At 52.5% G+C, this 12,579-nt stretch overlaps 1 protein-coding gene and 1 non-coding gene across 9 annotated transcripts in view; both read left to right on the top strand.

Annotated features, from left to right (window-relative positions):
* MED24 (mediator complex subunit 24) overlaps positions 1-12,579 on the top strand; it is a 44,190-nt gene that overhangs the window by 26,212 nt on the left and 5,399 nt on the right. For 6 of the 8 annotated variants that reach the window (XR_009491600.1, XM_059878343.1, XM_059878345.1 and 3 more), the window contains 17 exons: positions 3,605-3,643; positions 3,995-4,068; positions 4,423-4,655; positions 4,798-4,854; positions 6,296-6,407; positions 6,537-6,687; positions 6,994-7,107; positions 7,574-7,621; positions 8,227-8,309; positions 8,616-8,702; positions 8,991-9,102; positions 9,579-9,721; positions 10,235-10,272; positions 10,710-10,792; positions 11,116-11,294; positions 11,419-11,518; positions 11,834-12,009. Coding sequence is in view for 7 of the 8 variants with exons in the window: in XM_059878343.1 (XP_059734326.1) it covers positions 3,605-3,643; positions 3,995-4,068; positions 4,423-4,655; positions 4,798-4,854; positions 6,296-6,407; positions 6,537-6,687; positions 6,994-7,107; positions 7,574-7,621; positions 8,227-8,309; positions 8,616-8,702; positions 8,991-9,102; positions 9,579-9,721; positions 10,235-10,272; positions 10,710-10,792; positions 11,116-11,294; positions 11,419-11,518; positions 11,834-12,009 (1,829 nt within the window). In the remaining variant the exon portion in view is untranslated. The remainder of the gene's footprint in view (positions 1-3,604; positions 3,644-3,994; positions 4,069-4,422; positions 4,656-4,797; positions 4,855-6,295; positions 6,408-6,536; positions 6,688-6,993; positions 7,108-7,573; positions 7,622-8,226; positions 8,310-8,615; positions 8,703-8,990; positions 9,103-9,578; positions 9,722-10,234; positions 10,273-10,709; positions 10,793-11,115; positions 11,295-11,418; positions 11,519-11,833; positions 12,010-12,579) is intronic. The other 2 variants (XM_059878346.1, XM_003587428.6) reach the window with 1 other exon arrangement.
* Positions 10,527-10,630, top strand: LOC112442839 (small nucleolar RNA SNORD124). The gene has a single exon (XR_003031128.1). It is a non-coding gene; the product is annotated as a small nucleolar RNA SNORD124 (small nucleolar RNA).

Here is a 12,579-nt window from a genome sequence, read left to right as displayed (position 1 = left end):
AACAGATGAATTCAGGAACAATTTAGGAAATGGTACTAAGAGGATTTGGTGATTAATTGGATGAAGGGTGTGCAGGAGAGGAAGAAGTGAAGGTTAGTGTCTCAGTTTCTGATTCGGATATGAGATGGCTGATGGGATCTCAGGAGACAGTGGGAGAAGAGCAGGACCGTTGTCAGGGTTTGGTTGCAGGTGAGGGTGGAGATGCCTTATTTGATTCTGGCCTCATTTCATGGAAGGTGCCTGTGTGGGTTGTCCAAGAGTAGACACTCAGTATGCAGTTGAACATCAATGTTGGAGACGCAAAAGGAGAGGTGGCTGCTGGAGTGGCAGTTTAGGAGTTGTCAGCCACAGGTGACAATGGAAGCTATGGGCACGGATGAGATTTACCCAGAAAGAGCATGCAGAGGGAACAAAGAAGTGACCCAAGCCATATTTCTAAGGAACTAGTCACATTTCAGGAACATACATAGGAAAATAATTCCTCATAGGAATCTGCAAAGAAGGGACCAGTGAGGAAAGAAGGAAAGCAAGAAGGTGTGATATTAAGAAAAGCCCAGGAGGACTTCCCAGGTGGTCCAGTGGTTAAGATTCTGAGCTTCCATTCCAGGGGGCGCAGGTTTGATCCCTAGTCGGGGAACTGAGATCCCACATGCTGTGCAGCGTGGCCAAGGAAAAAGAGAAAAAGAAAAGCCCAGGGAGGGGAGGGCGGAAGGATGAGGAGGTGTTTCCTGGTGTGAGATGCTGCTGAGAGGTCAGTGAGATCAGAACTGAGAAGTATCTATGGGGTTTGACAACAAGTTTGTTGATGAGCTTAATGAGAGATTCACGCAGTGGTGGTGAGGACAGAAGTGATTGGAGTGGGTCACATTGAGAACGGAAGCTGGGGAGGTGAAGGGTAGAGAACCCTTATAACTGAAGAGAGCGTGGTGGTTAATTGGAAGTATATGGTCTGCAGGAGGTTCTTGTAAAAATAGAAGAATCTTGAGATATGTAAACTGATGGGAAAGGCAAGAGAGGGTGGAGGCTGAAGTGCCAGTGAGCGAGAAATAAATATATTTGAAAGACCTCCCTGACTTACAAAGTGCAGTGCAAAATTAGTAATTTTTCTCCCCTCAGAGTCAAGAGGCTCTTTGGTCCAGTGCTATCTATGCATGTAGAGGGCACTTAGGAGCAGTTGAGGGCGTTGAATATGAAGAAGAGAGAGGGGATTAGAGAGCAGCTGCAGGGTCCCTCTGGGCTGGCCAGGTGTGCTCTGGGCCTTGTAGATGGGCTCCAGCCTCGGGGGCTGGTGGTAGGTTAGAGCTTCTGTGTTGATAGATATATTAGGACTGGGATAGGTTATAAGTCCTGCTGTGAAAAACAGTTCACCATGTGGAAAGTATTTTTAGGTCTCTGAAGTAGCAGGACTGTCTTGATACTGTTAGCAGAAATTGACCAAACAGAATTCTCAATTTGGAGACCATAAATTCATAGTAACTGATGGCATCCCTTAAACGTACAGATTTGGGAGTTTCCTCTTGTAGTTTGGGGTCAGTTTCCAGTGGGAATGTCCAGCTCCCCCTTCAGGTCGGTATCCAGCAAGGTTCAGCTCACTGCCAAGCTCTTGCTATGGGGACATCAGTTATAAATAAACACACTCTCGCCTGGAACGTTACAGTCATCCTGCCCAGGCAGGCTCCCAACTCTCTGGCCACCGTCAGACACCAACTGTGGCTTCACGGCATGACCCGCTGAGAGTGGCACTAAACACCGATTTGTGTGCTTAAGTCTTCTGTGTGTTTTGCTCCTCTTTATCCAAGAACACTGGTTAAAAAATGTCTGAACGGGGAGCAGCCTGTTCACGTGATGGAGAAATTATACATGCAAGGCATTGCCAAGCATGTAAAATTCACCATACTGAGTCACTGAGGGTGACTTAGCTTTCTTTTAAATCTTTGGAAATTTCTCTTCTTCTATGAGGCAGGTGATTAGCCTGACAGTTTCTATCATTGTATTCTGCTTTTTATTTTGATATATTTTGCCACTGATATTGAGTGTAGAGTTGGAACTATTTTCTGTAGTCTTATTCATATTTGATCAGCACGCTATAATTATTTTTTAAAAAATACGACAACTTAAAAGCTATCGGTAAAGTTTGGTTTCATTCAGGCCAGATTATTTCTTTTGAACTATGTCTCCGATCTTATAATGGTGATAAATAGGTTTTGCTAATAGAAAATTGTGTTAAGGTGAAAGTTTTTTTAGAATGCTAGTTACTAGAATTCATCAATCGAAAGCAATAAAAACTTCCTGAGGACCTACTATGTGATAGTCCTTGGGCTAAGTTCCTGGGAAACATAAATTTAACACTGTTTCTATTCTCAGGGAGCTCACTGTTCAGGTGGCATTTTGCAAAACAAGCCTTGCAGTTATGTTAAATGAGATTCCTTGGTCAAATAAGTTGGAAAAGTATTGCTTGCCTCACCTCCAGTGATCTTAGAGATTTTCATTGTGTACAAGTTACACTAATGGGTAAGAGGAGTCCTAAAGAAAGCTCTTTACTGAAAGAACCCTTTACTTTATTTAAAGATAGCTCTTTGTGTGTTTATTTCAGAGTTTCTCAAACTCATATTACACACAAGCTCTGTGTATGTGTGTACATGTATAAAATTTCTTAACATCTTGAGGACCCTTTGGAGCAACATCTCCCAGTAGAACTTTCTACAATGATAAAAATATTCTACCGAGTGCAGCCAAATAAATAAATAAAAATACTAAAAAAAATGTTCTGTATCTGCACTGTTCAGTACAGTAGCCACTAGCCCCATGTGGCTGATGAACACCTGAAATGAGGCTAGTATGACTAAGGAATTGCATCTGTAATGTTATTTAACTAATTTAAACAGCCATGTGTGGCTGGCTGGTAGCTCCCCTATTGGACAGTGCAGCTTTGGAAGCTACTTTGGGAAATATTGCTCTGAGAGTGTATTTTTACATATTCATTCTGCAGACATTGTAGAATGAAGACGTGTAGACTGTCTTCAAGGAGCTTCTAGTTTGGCGGGGCAGCAGGTGTCCACGGTGTCATGCCGGGTCTAAGGGGATTGCTTAGAGCACTGGAGGGAGGGTTTCAGCTTTGGGTGATGTCCCAGAGGCATCCTAGAGAATGAGTGTGTATAATGAAGTTCACTACCAGTTTCAAAGTGTAAATGCTACCTGTTCATTGAGGGAACAGTTTGTATGTCTCTAGTTCTTGTCCATATAAAATCACTCTTGGTAGGAGTTATAGCAGTATCATGACCTCACGTGTTTCCATTCTTCTGCCCACCAGCAATCAGACCTTGAACTGTGTGGTGAACAGTGAGTGGCACGCGGGCATGAAACACGGCCCCTTTGAATCCCCCAAACGATCCCCCCATTTATGCTGGTGCTGTCAGTCACAGTGAGTTTGACAGAAGCAGGGATGGGCAGTGCCTGGTGTTACTGCCTGTCTTTGGGGCTTGTGGAAGGCCTCTTGAAGGGGTTGAGATTTTCAGATAGCTGCAGCAACTTTAAGTGTCAATGTTTGTTCCTCTCGATTGCACACACCAGTTGTTTGAACTTTATCTTTCTTCTTTCCCTCCAGATGGTGTCCTACTCCTCCGTTCTCACAGCTATCAGCAAGGTACGACCACAGCCACTCACAGCCTGGGTGGGGGGCAGGGGGCAGAGATACGGTGGTGGCATACGGGGCCCCACCTCCTTGACTGCTCTGATCACGTGACCTCTGGGCCTGGACCGTGAGCACACGTACCTCTGGCTGGCATAGCCGCCTCCCATTAGAGAGTGGGGGATCATGGCAAGTGGGGACTGGCAACTAGGAGCCAATTTCCAACACTGAAAGGATGTCGAGTGTGAATCTTGGGGTTGGAGGAAAGATGAGCAGGGCTCCTGAAGGTGCCAGCTGCCTCATGTGGGAGACAGGGAGGTGGGGTGACCGGGACACTCTATCACATCGCCTCTGTTCTCTCCACAGTTCGATGACTTTTCCCGGGACCTGTGTGTCCAGGCTTTGTTGGATATCATGGACATGTTTTGTGACCGACTGAGGTAACGGCAAGAGCGAGGGGCTTGCAACCTTCCAGCATTATCTGAGTGTAAAGGAGAAGCTCCTGGCATGCAGGCTCAAACCATCTCTGTGGGTTCCCACACTTGTCCCCCGCTTGCTCTTCTGCACCCACCCATCCCCATCTTTTTCTACTTACTCTCAGGGCTAATGCCTCTGCTCTATTTGGAGTAGCTCATTTGAAATCTTATCCAGTGGCAGGGCAGTCTTCCCCAGGACTTTGCTAGCTTCCCAAGTCTCTTCCCTAGTAAGGGAGGGCCAGGCACTCTGGGGAACATGGGTGTGGGTCGGATTTCAGCCTTTGGAGCGGAGACAGATTTTGCATCCTTTCCTGGTAGCTGTCACGGCAAAGCGGAGGAGTGCATCGGGCTGTGTCGGGCCCTGCTCAGCGCCCTCCACTGGCTGCTGCGCTGTACTGCAGCCTCTGCAGAGCGGCTCCGGGAGGGGCTGGAGGCTGGCACCCCAGCAGCCGGCGAGAAGCAGCTTGCTATGTGCCTGCAACGCTTGGAGAAGACTCTCAGCAGCACCAAGAACCGGGCCCTGCTCCATATCGCCAAACTGGAGGAGGCCTGTATGTCCCTGGTTCCTTGAGCCCCACCCGCCATCACTCCCATAGCCGAGTCTTTAATTGAGAGGGGAGAGGCAGGATGCCATCCCACTTTTTTCCAGGAGGATCTGAAATCATCCCACTTCCTTTTTTTTCTCCCCATAAGCATTGCATACATCCCAGGGACTTGGGCAGGGTGGCACCCGAGCCAATCAACCAACAGGTATTTACTGAGCATTATTGTATGCCCAGCACTGTGCCAGGTGCTGGGGGTGGGGGGTGGGGGGCTACCAAAGGAGCATGTGGCAGGGTCCCTGCCCTCGACGAGCCTACCTGCTAGTGGGGAGCAAGGCTAGTGTCTAGTATACATGGGAAAAAATGAGTGGACAAGACAAGCACACCATCCATCCTTGTGTTTGTCTCCATGTGTTTACTCATCCTCTGAAAGCAAATGATGTTTGTGTTTGAGTGTTGCCGAAAAGATCCCCTTTAAATGCAGTACCGGTCTGCTGTCGGGCCTGTTGTGCCATTTGCCTCTCAACTCAAGTGCAGATATTAAACCCTGGAACCCTCCAGAGCCTGGGGATCAGATAGATCACCTGGTGGGAGGGAAGATGGGTATTGCTGGACATGGGGCCCAGAGACCACAGTCTTGCTGATGAAGCTTGGGATCACGGAAGGAACTCTTGTTCTTTGTAATGAGAGTGCTGGAATGGGTTACACCCAGATAGATCTTTAGGACCTGGTTGTAGAACTAGTTCTAGGATTCGTGTGTTTATCACTTCTGAAAATACGGTTTATTGCCTGTGAGAAGTCCAGAAAGATGATCACTATGAAAAAAATGGGCTCTGTGGACGGTTTCTTATCTATCTTGAGCACTTGATGAATGTTTACTGGCTGAAAAATGAATGAATTTTTGACTTAATTTTATTGGCTCTCAGGTCTTATCTTTTTCTTCTTTTTTTCCCCCGCTATGCTACATGGAGGTTAATGGGCTAGTTGGTGCCATTATTCATCATTTGACCTTCTGGATGTGTTAACTAGGATAAATGACTTACGTGCTAAACCATGCAGTGTAGACCATGAGTTCAGGCATTTAGGAGTAGGTCAGTGGGTTGGACCAGTTGGGTAAGTTGTTAAAGGAGCTGGGGCTTGAACAGTGACTTAAAGGATAGTGAGAGTGTGAGAGGCAGAGGTGAGTGGAGGGGCTTTTCGGAGGGGCCCAGCGAGAGCAAAGGCCCAGATAGGGAGTGGCTGAACACAGAGGCTGTTTAGGACTCCAGCTTGACTGGGGTGGAGAGCCGTAGCCACTTGCAAGGCTGGCCCGCTCTTGAAATGACTCAGGGTCACCTTCTTGTTCCGGCCACTGGACTCCAAGCCCACTGGGCCTCTCTCCGTCACTGCCTGTGTTCTGTCGTGCCTAGTCTCTGAAGTCAGCTGCGGGTGACCCCTAGAAGTCGGGCCTCTGGGAATTGTTTCTAGTGGTTTCATCATTAGTGCTCACCCCCCTTCTGGAAACAGTGCATGCTGCCCTCAGGTCCCCAGCCTCCATGCCATCCTTAGGGGAAGCCTCCCCACATGGTTCTGTGGGCCCTGGGGTTTGGGGCCAGTCTCTCCCTCTCCTCAGCTTCCCATCCTCCTCCGCATTTCCTTCTCTCTGCCAGCCTCCTGGACAGCCATCGAGCATTGTCTTTTGAAGCTTGGAGAGATCCTGGCCAATCTCAGCAACCACCAGCTCCGGAGCCAGGCTGAGCAGTGTGGCACGCTCATTAGGAGGTACCCATGCTTGGGGTGACCCTGGGGGAAGGGAGGGAGGGAAGGCCTTCGGGGTGGGAGGGCAGACGTGGCCCCTGGCCCCCACCCCTCTGCCCTCACCGCCTTGCCCTCTGCACTCTGTCCCCTCAGCATCCCCACCATGCTGTCCGTGCACTCTGAGCAGCTGCACAAGACTGGCTTCCCCACAGTCCATGCGGTGGTCCTGCTCGAGGGCACCATGAACTTGACCGGCGAGACGCAGCCCCTGGTGGAGCAGCTGATGATGGTGAAACGCATGCAGGTGGGAGGCCGGGGTGGGTTCTCTGTCCCCACAGCGAGCTGGCCATGGCGGGCAGGAGGGAGGAGTCTTCTGATCTTCCCTGGGAGATACAGGGTTTCTCCTGCTTTGTGGCAGATCATGGATCCCCATCGTGGTGGTTCTGTCTGGTGGAATGGCTCTGCCATCTCACCTGCTGTCCCTGGCTCTCGCTCAGGAGTCAGGGAGGTGTCTATGCTGCCTGGCTCTGACCTGCCGGATCCCCAAGGGTCAGGAGACTGGAGTGGGATGGGCCACCCTCTTCTTCCTCACCCTTGGGTCTTCCCACAGCATATCCCTACCCCGCTCTTCATTCTGGAGATCTGGAAAGCCTGCTTTGTGGGGCTCATCGAGTCTCCTGAGGGCACAGGGGAGCTCAAGTGGACAGCTTTCACCTTCCTCAAGGTACCTGAGCTATGGGAGCCACAGAGAGCCAGTGTTGGGATGGTTCTCAGGAGGGTTGGCACCCCCCTGGACCTTTGCCCCAGGTTTCTCCCCTCCAGCTTCATCCCTAGTTTGCCAGGTCCCCATTATCCAAAAGCCCCAAGGCTCTTCTGCCCGCTTCGCAGGCCTCTTCTGTGTCTTGGCACACAGGTGCCATGAGAGCAGTCCTCAGCCAGGTTGGCGTGGGGCAGCTCTGGGAGCCCACTCTCACAAAGGGCACTTCCTCATTGAGCCGTGGAAGCGAGGCTCCCAGGCTCTGAGGCTGAGCGCTGGCATGTCTGATCTGGCTCTTAGAATGCTGTCACTCCCAGGGCAGGAGCGGCCTTGTCTCCACCCAGAGCAGGGGGACTGAGGGAGTGTGCCTTTCGTTCTGGGTGAGAGAGAGAGGAGATTGAGCTTCCTGTTTTTCTCCCGCCTCACCCTCCAGATTCCACAGGTTTTGGTGAAGTTGAAGAAATACTCCCATGGGGACAAGGTGAGTTAAAGAAATGAGATGGTGGAACTTCCCTGGTTGTCCAGCAGGTAAGATTCCACACTTCCAATGCAGGGGGCCCGGGTTCAGTCCCCAGTCAGGGAACTAGATCCCATGTGCTGTAACTAAGAGTTTGCAGGCAGCACTAAAGATCCCATGTGCTGCATGTAAGACCTGGCGCAATCAAATAAGAAAAAAAAAGAAATGGGGAGTGGGCATGGGAACAGGTGAATCCTTGGTTCTGCTCTGAGAAAAGGGCCAGGGAAGGGTCGCAGGGCCCGAGCTGGGCAGCAGTGCGTTCTTGTGAGGAGGCGGGCTGGAGGCGGGGCCTTCCCTGGACTTCTGTGCATCCACGCACAGAAGGCAGCCAGGCCGCGCTGGAGGCGAGGGTGCCCGAGATGCCCAGGGCCGGAGTCCCAGGGCCAGGGTGCAGGACACTGACGCCCCATACTATTCCCGTGCGGTCGCTGGAAGCCGTGGTGGCCACAGCCGACTTGTTGGCTACTGTACCCAGCAGTGTGTCCTTGTGAGCCTACAGTGCAGGCCGTGGGCGGAACGGAGGGCCTGGAAGCCAGGTGGCAGTCTCTGGCTTTACCTGACTCTGGCAGGACTTCACTGAGGATGTCAATACAGCTTTCGAGTTCCTGCTGAAGCTCACACCGTTGCTGGACAAAGCCGACCAGCGCTGCAAGTACGAGGCCCCCTCTCGCCTGGCTCTACTGGAAGGAGTTCTGGCTCTCCCCCTGCCCTTTGTGCCCGTCAGTGCCAGGGGACCGTCTGCTTGTTCGCTCCCCTTGGCAGGGGCAGGAGGCAGCCACTCCATGGTTGCTGAGTGCCCAAGCCCCTCTGCCTTCCCTCAGGCGCTCACAGTGTTCTTCCTCCTAAACAAAGGAGGATGTCTGGCAGGGCCTCATTTCCCAGCCCCGCTGCCCAGTAATCCCTGCAGCATGCCCCAGGGATGTTGTATCCCATCCCCCATCGTTTTTTTCCCTCACAGCTGTGACTGTACAAATTTCCTACTGCAAGAATGTAGCAAGCAGGGCCTTCTGTCTGAGGCCAGTATGAACAACCTCATGGCCAAGCGGTAAGTGGGAACTCCCTGGGCTGGCCCAAGGGCCCCTTGACCACCCGCCTCGTGTCCAGCCTGGGCTGCTGGGTGCCTTTTCTCTCCGGTCTAGAGTTTGAGTGTGGGTGACAGGAACCATGCCAAGGGTTGCCAGGGACAAGAGACACTGATTTCTGCAGACCAGGGTTTTGCACTGTTAGGGTTTTAACTCTCATCCTCCTTTGCTTCTGGACTGGACTAGGGTATGTGTCAGGAATTCATCTCTGTTCCTCTTACCTTCTCTGGACAAACTGGTCCTGGCTACAGCAAAGCAGATCGGGAGCACGCCCCTCAGCTGAAGTCAGATGAAAATGCCAACATCCAGCCCAACCCCGGGCTGATCCTCCGCGCGGAGCCCACAGTCACCAACATCCTGAAAGTGAGCTCGCCCATCCCTGGCCACCAGGGTCAGCCCTTCCCTCTTTCCAGGTTCCCTCTACTGCCAGATGAGTAAGCAGGCCCGAGACCTCTCTCTCTTCTATTTTCTTTGGAAGCTGAGAAAGGGGTAAGGTGAGGGAAGTGTCCTGGAAACGAGTGTGTGTTGAGCATCGCCAGTCAGCCTGGCGCTGTGGTGGCTGCTTTGCTTGCTTATGTGTAAACAGTGCTGAGTCTCCCAGCAGAGAGACCCCAGTCTGGCTCACACTGACCCCACTGCCCTCACCCCAGTCTAGTTGAGAAGGGTGGATCTGAGAGCAGAGGATTCAAGGAACAGATTTCCAGCTTGGAGTCGGTGGTAGGGTAAATTGCAGGTCGTGGTCTCCCATAGAATGGAGACAGGCAGAGAAAGAAACTGCGGCTAGGCTGCATCTGGGAAGTTCAGTGTTCTCCAGGACCAATGTCCTGTCTCGTCTCCAGACGATGGATGCAGACCACTCCAAGTCCCCGGAGGGGCTGCTGGGTGTCCTGGGCCACATGCTGTCTGGGAAGAGCCTGGACTTGCTGCTGGCTGCTGCCGCTGCCACTGGAAAGCTGAAGTCTTTCGCCCGGAAATTCATCAAGTAAGGAAGGTCGAGCCCCTGACTAGGGTCTGGGAGGCATGTCCGAAGGAGGAGAGGGCAGAAGAAGGGCAAGGTCTCCCCAGAGATGCCAGGGCAGAGCATCCTAGCCGGAGACTGGGGAAGGGATGGTTTTCTGAAGTGAAGAGTGTTTTGCTTTTCAGCCAAGGCTGGTGCAGAGGAGGTGTTTCGTGAGGCGTCGAGGTGTTGAACAGTGATGGGGAGAGATTCCTTTCATACCCACTTAATAATAAGGAGCTCTCACATTCTGCTGACCTTTTGGATTGACCTGGAATTTGATGTATAGAACATGGCTCCATTCAGCAAGCAGTGCTCTAGGGCTTGGAATCTTTTAAAAATAGAAAGAGTTCTTGTCTCTGTAGCAGTGGTGTTCCTTTTAAGTTGAACCCACAATTCAGACTCCAGTGATCGCCTCTGAGTGGGCAGAGCCCCCGACCCTAGCCTCTCCTCAGCCCTCACCCTGGTTGATGCCACCTGTCTCCATTCCTTCCACAGTTTGAACGAATTCACGACACACCGCAGCGAAGAGAGCAGTAAGTCAGCTCTGCACACTGCAGACCCGGGGGCGCTGAAGAAGGGATGCAGGGGGAGAGAACAGGGGAGGAAGAGGATGCCTTTGCTCATCCTGGGGAGGCTGTGTGCTCCCCTGGGGATGACTGGAGCTTTTGGGGAGCCTCAAAAGAGGGTCATGCTGGGAAAAGCATTCTTCCCAGACCACCGTCTATCTCTCTCCATCAGCATAATGATTTGGTCAGGTGTTGTGGGGGAAGGAGGGTTTAGGAGTCTTTGGTTCCAAGGAAGGGATGATGTTCCAATTGAAACTCAAGAAAAGGATTCTGAGCCTCAGAGCTTTGAAGGAGCCACTCGTTCCCTGACCTTCCTTGAAGTAGTTCCTGAGCCCCTGGCAACCCAGCCAAGGCCTTCGGGCCCGTGCCTAAGGCTGCGGGGTCAGCCTTCTCATCCTTCACAGCCAAGGCGGCCTCGGTTCGAGCCTTGCTCTTTGACATCTCCTTCCTCATGCTGTGCCACGTGGCCCAAACCTATGGCTCAGAGGTGAGTGAGGGGGAGCGGTCAGGATTGGGGCACCAAGTGGATACAAAGGAAACATAAACAACCAATAACTTTTCACACCTCACCCCTGCCCCCTGTCTGTGTCCCAGGCCAGTTAGTTCTGGTGGCAGAAAATCAGGTGCCAGCACCCCGAGTCAGTAGATGCTCCCTTGTCGTGTCCTGAGTGCCACACGCACCACCAGGTGGCAGCAGAGCCCCTGTCTTTCTCCCTTAGACCAGTTAGTCTCCAGTTCTTCAGGCTGGGAAGGGGAGACCAGTGGGCAGGACACAAGGTCCAGGCTGCTGCGCCCCCACCCCTTTCTCAGGTGATCCTGTCCGAGTCGAATACAGGAGGGGAGGTGTTCTTCTTTGAGACCTGGATGCAGACATGCATGCCCGAGGAGGGCAAAATCCTGAACCCCGATCACCCTTGCTTCCGGCCCGACTCCACCAAAGTGGAGTCCCTGGTGGCTCTGCTCAACAACTCCTCAGAGATAAAGCTCGTGTCAGTGGCTGGGCGCCTGCTCCCTGGGTGGTGGTGGGGGCAGGCTTGGACCCCTCCCTCAGCCCAGCCCACGCCCGCCCCCCGCCCTGTGGTGATGTTTTCTCCTGCCCCCACCCCCGTGTAGGCAGATGAAGTGGCACGAAGCCTGTCTCAACATTTCAGCGGCCATCCTGGAAATCCTCAACGCCTGGGAGAATGGGGTGCTGGCCTTTGAGTCCATCCAGGTAGCCCCCCTTTTCAGCAGCCTTCCCTCTTCCCTAAGGCACAGCCAGTCTTTAATAGTTTACATTTCATAAAAACAAAACGACCCTTCCTCCAGGAGCCCGTGTGTGTGGGCATTGGCCTCCCCTGTAGTCATAGTCGTAGCTACCCCCTCTCACCAGGTGACTTTAGGGAAATCAAACTTGTGGTGAAAAGAGGCGTGGACGTGGCCCCAGACCCCACTGCTCTGCTGAGTTGCTCACGGAGGCCGGGGATGGCCTCAAGTGATGGCCAGGGACGGGGCGAGAGGCCCCAGTCACTCTTTTTCCCTCGCCCAGAAAATCACAGATAATATCAAGGGGAAGGTATGCAGTCTGGCCGTGTGCGCTGTGGCTTGGCTCGTGGCCCACGTGCGGATGCTGGGACTGGACGAGCGTGAGAAGTCGCTGCAGATGATCCGCCAGCTGGCAGGGCCGCTGTACAGCGAGAACACCCTGCAGTTCTACAATGAGAGGTCAGTGGCCCATGCCGTCCCTTCTTGAACTCTGCAGGTCTGTTGTGAGAAGTCAGCCCCTCCAGTAACCACTCTTCCTCCTCTTTTCTCTCCCTCTTTTGAAAAATCATTTCTTTATTGATTTAGGCTACACTAAATAAATTGGGTCTTCGTTGCGGCGCACGGGCTTTCTCTAGTGGCGGCGAGCAGGCACACTCTCTAGTTATGGTGTGAGGGCTTCTCACCGCGGTGGCGTCTCCTGTGGCACGCACGGGCTTAGCCGCTCACGACATGTGGAATCCCGTACACTAGGGATCAAACCCGTGTCCCCTGCGCTGGCAGGTGCATTCTTAACCACTGCACCACCAGGGAAGTTCCCCCTCTGCTCATACCTCCCCAAACATGCTGCTCGCCTGCTCACTCACGTTCTCAATCACATCTTCACTCACTGACTCAGCAGTGCTTGTGTGTGTCTTCGTGCTGGGCGTGTTTATAATCCAGCATCTGCTGTGTGTGTGCCGAACTCCAAACCCCAAACGGCCAGGATTCCTGCCCTCAGAGAGCTTGAGTGCTGGGGGACTCGCTGGTGGG

Source organism: Bos taurus, chromosome 19 (genome assembly GCF_002263795.3).
Source record: "Bos taurus isolate L1 Dominette 01449 registration number 42190680 breed Hereford chromosome 19, ARS-UCD2.0, whole genome shotgun sequence".
In the NCBI taxonomy this organism is placed as follows: Eukaryota; Metazoa; Chordata; class Mammalia; order Artiodactyla; family Bovidae; genus Bos; species Bos taurus.
Note: the sequence above shows the minus strand (reverse complement) of the source record. Positions and strands in the feature narration are given on the sequence as shown.